This window comes from Nicotiana attenuata, unplaced genomic scaffold (genome assembly GCF_001879085.1).
Source record: "Nicotiana attenuata strain UT unplaced genomic scaffold, NIATTr2, whole genome shotgun sequence".
NCBI classification, from domain to species: Eukaryota; Viridiplantae; Streptophyta; class Magnoliopsida; order Solanales; family Solanaceae; genus Nicotiana; species Nicotiana attenuata.
Genome location: NW_017672664.1, coordinates 107,202 through 110,142, shown reverse-complemented (window position 1 = coordinate 110,142; position 2,941 = coordinate 107,202). Strand labels below are relative to the sequence as shown.

At 38.4% G+C, this 2,941-nt stretch overlaps 1 protein-coding gene across 2 annotated transcripts; it reads right to left on the bottom strand.

The window, feature by feature from the left end:
• Window positions 1-239: 239 nt before the first annotated feature.
• On the bottom strand, window positions 240-2,723 carry LOC109214023 (ACT domain-containing protein ACR4-like). 2 transcript variants are annotated; one of them, XM_019377891.1, is made up of 7 exons: window positions 2,437-2,723; window positions 2,279-2,324; window positions 2,087-2,201; window positions 1,936-2,003; window positions 1,216-1,812; window positions 977-1,081; window positions 240-892 (listed from the first exon to the last, which is right to left on the bottom strand). In XM_019377891.1, exons 1-7 carry the CDS (start codon window positions 2,508-2,510, stop codon window positions 548-550), a joined length of 1,350 nt encoding a protein of 449 aa, XP_019233436.1. In that variant the 5' UTR covers window positions 2,511-2,723; the 3' UTR covers window positions 240-547. The 2 variants fall into 2 exon arrangements, with proteins under 2 accessions (XP_019233436.1, XP_019233437.1); XM_019377892.1 differs by lacking the exons at window positions 2,279-2,324; window positions 2,437-2,723 and having other exon boundaries at window positions 1,216-1,828; window positions 2,087-2,195.
• Window positions 2,724-2,941: the final 218 nt, after the last annotated feature.

Below are 2,941 nucleotides of genomic sequence, written 5' to 3'. Positions count from 1 at the left end.
TCCCTCTCATCCTATTATACTGCATCTTTATGGAGATGAATTTTCTTTGACAATTCAAACATTACATAGCCGCAAAACAAAGATTCTCCTTTTGACCCCATGATTTTCTCCACTTTTAATTTCTCTGGATAGATCTGTCATCTGAGCTTGAAGTGCCAACTTGCTACAAAGTAGATTTCTGTTTTAGGAGGGAAAAATTGCACATAGCTACAATAAAATGCTCACGAAATTTTGGATTGTATCGAGCTTAAATAGAGCGGCATGGATAGTAAGAATTCAAGAGGTAGTTGTTGTTTTTGTTGTACAATACTCCCACCACCCCAACAAAAAGGATACTCATAATTTACAGTTGCTTAAACATTGAAATAAACTTTACAGATTTGAAGCATGGACTTGTGGCCTGAGACTACTAACATCAACAAAGGGTTGACTAACTAAGGCTTTGGTTTGCTCCAAGCCTAATGTTAGAGACACATCTATCCTTTAACATATACAGCACAGGCATTAGGCATGGCCCTGAACTAGGTGTTATTAATGAAACTGCTGCTCAAGAACATGACTTTATTAGTCCCAAGTTGAAGAGAAATTTCTCTGAGCTTGATCTGAATATATGTCCCAAAGAGAATCTAGCAGTTTGCTGTGGTGGTGAATCAGAGTAGACGTCGTCCTTGACACGAAGAACAGTCTGACCTATTTCTTTACGGACTGCTTCAATGGTTTCACTTTTAACTTGACATCCTGATGCATCAGTAACATAGAAAACATTAACAGCTTGTGACCCCCTTGTCATAACCTCAGCCCTCGAAACAGAAAGACCATTCTCCCTAAATATACGAGTTACATCTGATAGAAACCCAATTCTGTCATCACCACATAGTTCCAGTCTTATTCCCTGCATGATATTAACATTCAAAATGTTAGTCTTAGTAAGTGGGGAAACTGGTGACTACTCAATGTGAATTCAAACTCTTTGTACATTAGAAGTTCGCCTCTTGATAGCCGCCTCCAAGCATTGTATCACGCGTTGTCTCTCTGCTTCAGAGCTAATTGGGCAGCCATCCATATGCCTAATGAAATATTCCTAAACAAAAGAACAAGAGGAAATAGCTACAAGTTGTCAAACTCATTCTTGGTCCATAGCTTTAGACCACTAGTGGGTAGTGGCTGTCGACAGTTGATGGCTTTATGAGCTGTTCGAGTTATTTAGAAGATTACCTGATAAGCCTCCCGTCCTTCGGCAATGATGGTACCGTGATATACCACATACTGCATATCTGTTAGCGTGCACACTGTATCGAAGATGAGCTTAGGGCGGTCTGCACCTCTTAAATTCACAACAGTATAGCCTTTGTCTGCACAATTTTCTACAGTCACTAAGGGCTTGGTTCGGTCACTTGATATGCAATCTGTATCATCCTTATCATAATCACGATCAGCGTACATCATTTGATGTAGTCTCCTCTCTTTATGAGTGGAATCAACTGAAACTGCAGTGTTAGCACTTCGCCTGTCTCTGTCTCCTTTTAAAACGTACAACAGCAATTGCCTGATTTTAGCAAGCCGATCAGTATCATCTATTGCCAATCCATTTTCTTCATCAGTTATGTACACAACTGATGCCATTCTTGAATTATGAGTCCAGACTTCTGCTGCTACTACATTACATCTGTGGTCAGTGAGCACAGCAAAGATCTCCGACAGTAATCCTGGGCGGTCTCGACCAGTCAATTCTATGGTTGTCTGCTCTGCTGCAGATTGAACACCCACGGATCTTGCCAAAGACCGGAAGCTGCAACCCCTCGGTCCCAGTGACTGCAACACAAAATATCTTCACTATCTAGTGCTACTTAGTTACAGAATATAGCAATAAATGAATATTGCATTTGATAAAAGTGATCAATTTTCAGCATTTATGCTTTAGGAGAGAAAAATAACCTGCTGAATGCGTTCGGCAACGTTATCTTCAGAGAGCTTATTTCCATACTCATCAGTAACATGAAATACTGCAATCAAGTATACATTAACAAAAGAATAAAAAGCAACAGACTTCTCCCTAATCAACTTATAGAAGAATTAAGAAACTGACCATCCATAAACCATTCCCCATCAGAGGATATATAAGCTCTCCTGATTATGAGGTTCAAGTCAGTAAGAACCTGAACCACTTCCAATAAGCTTCCTCTCTTATTTGCACTATCAACCTGCAAATTCCAATCCATATAACATATTAATTTCCAATCAAGATTCTTACTAACTAGAACAAACAAACATTCCATACCTTGATCAGAGTTGTTTTCTTATCAGATGTATTATCAACAGTAACCCTACAAATAACTTATCACCATCAGAATTTCAGCACATAGATGCATAATTACCAATTTATAAAATATAATCCCATTTGGAGAAAAAATCAAGACTTGCAGGAAAACAAAGTACCTTGGTGGGTTCATTCTAAGTACAAGCTTCTCGAATTCATCATCGACAGTGAGAGAAGAAGACCAGTAATCCATTATTGAATTGAATAGAGAAACAGAGCTGGAAATGAGGCAGACACAGAGGAAAATATGTTCTGTGCTGTTTTGAGTATAGTCTCAAAAGTGTTTGTATTATTACTAGTGCAGAGATCTTAGCTGTTTTCTTGTTTGGAAGAAAATAAAGGAGTCTGTTTTCTTGTGCTGAGTTGGTTAAAATAGGTGAATGGCTCTTGAGCTGTATCAAGAGGTTTTTGGAAGGACATTACAACATATAACAAAAATTGACATTGTCACTTGTTAAGGCTATTGTCAGGACTATTACACACGTTACTCTTGGCATTGTCATCTGGACCCCCCACTCCCAAACAACCTTCTATCATATTCTTCCTTCTAGACAAACAAATTGAGTAAAAAAATTAATTAGGTTGCATAACTCTAAAGGATTTGTTTTTTTTTTTTGGGGGGGG

Bases quoted from the DNA above. Each gene is read 5' to 3' on its own strand.
- LOC109214023 (XM_019377891.1), bottom strand. From the start codon at position 2,510: ATGGATTACTGGTCTTCTTCTCTCACTGTCGATGATGAATTCGAGAAG. The intron at 1,813-1,935 runs GTTATTTTTCTC...TTTGTGTTGCAG, and splicing joins TTGCCGAACGCATTCAGCAG to TCACTGGGACCGAGGGGTTG. The intron at 1,082-1,215 runs GTAATCTTCTAA...TCTTTTGTTTAG, and splicing joins AAGGACGGGAGGCTTATCAG to GAATATTTCATTAGGCATAT.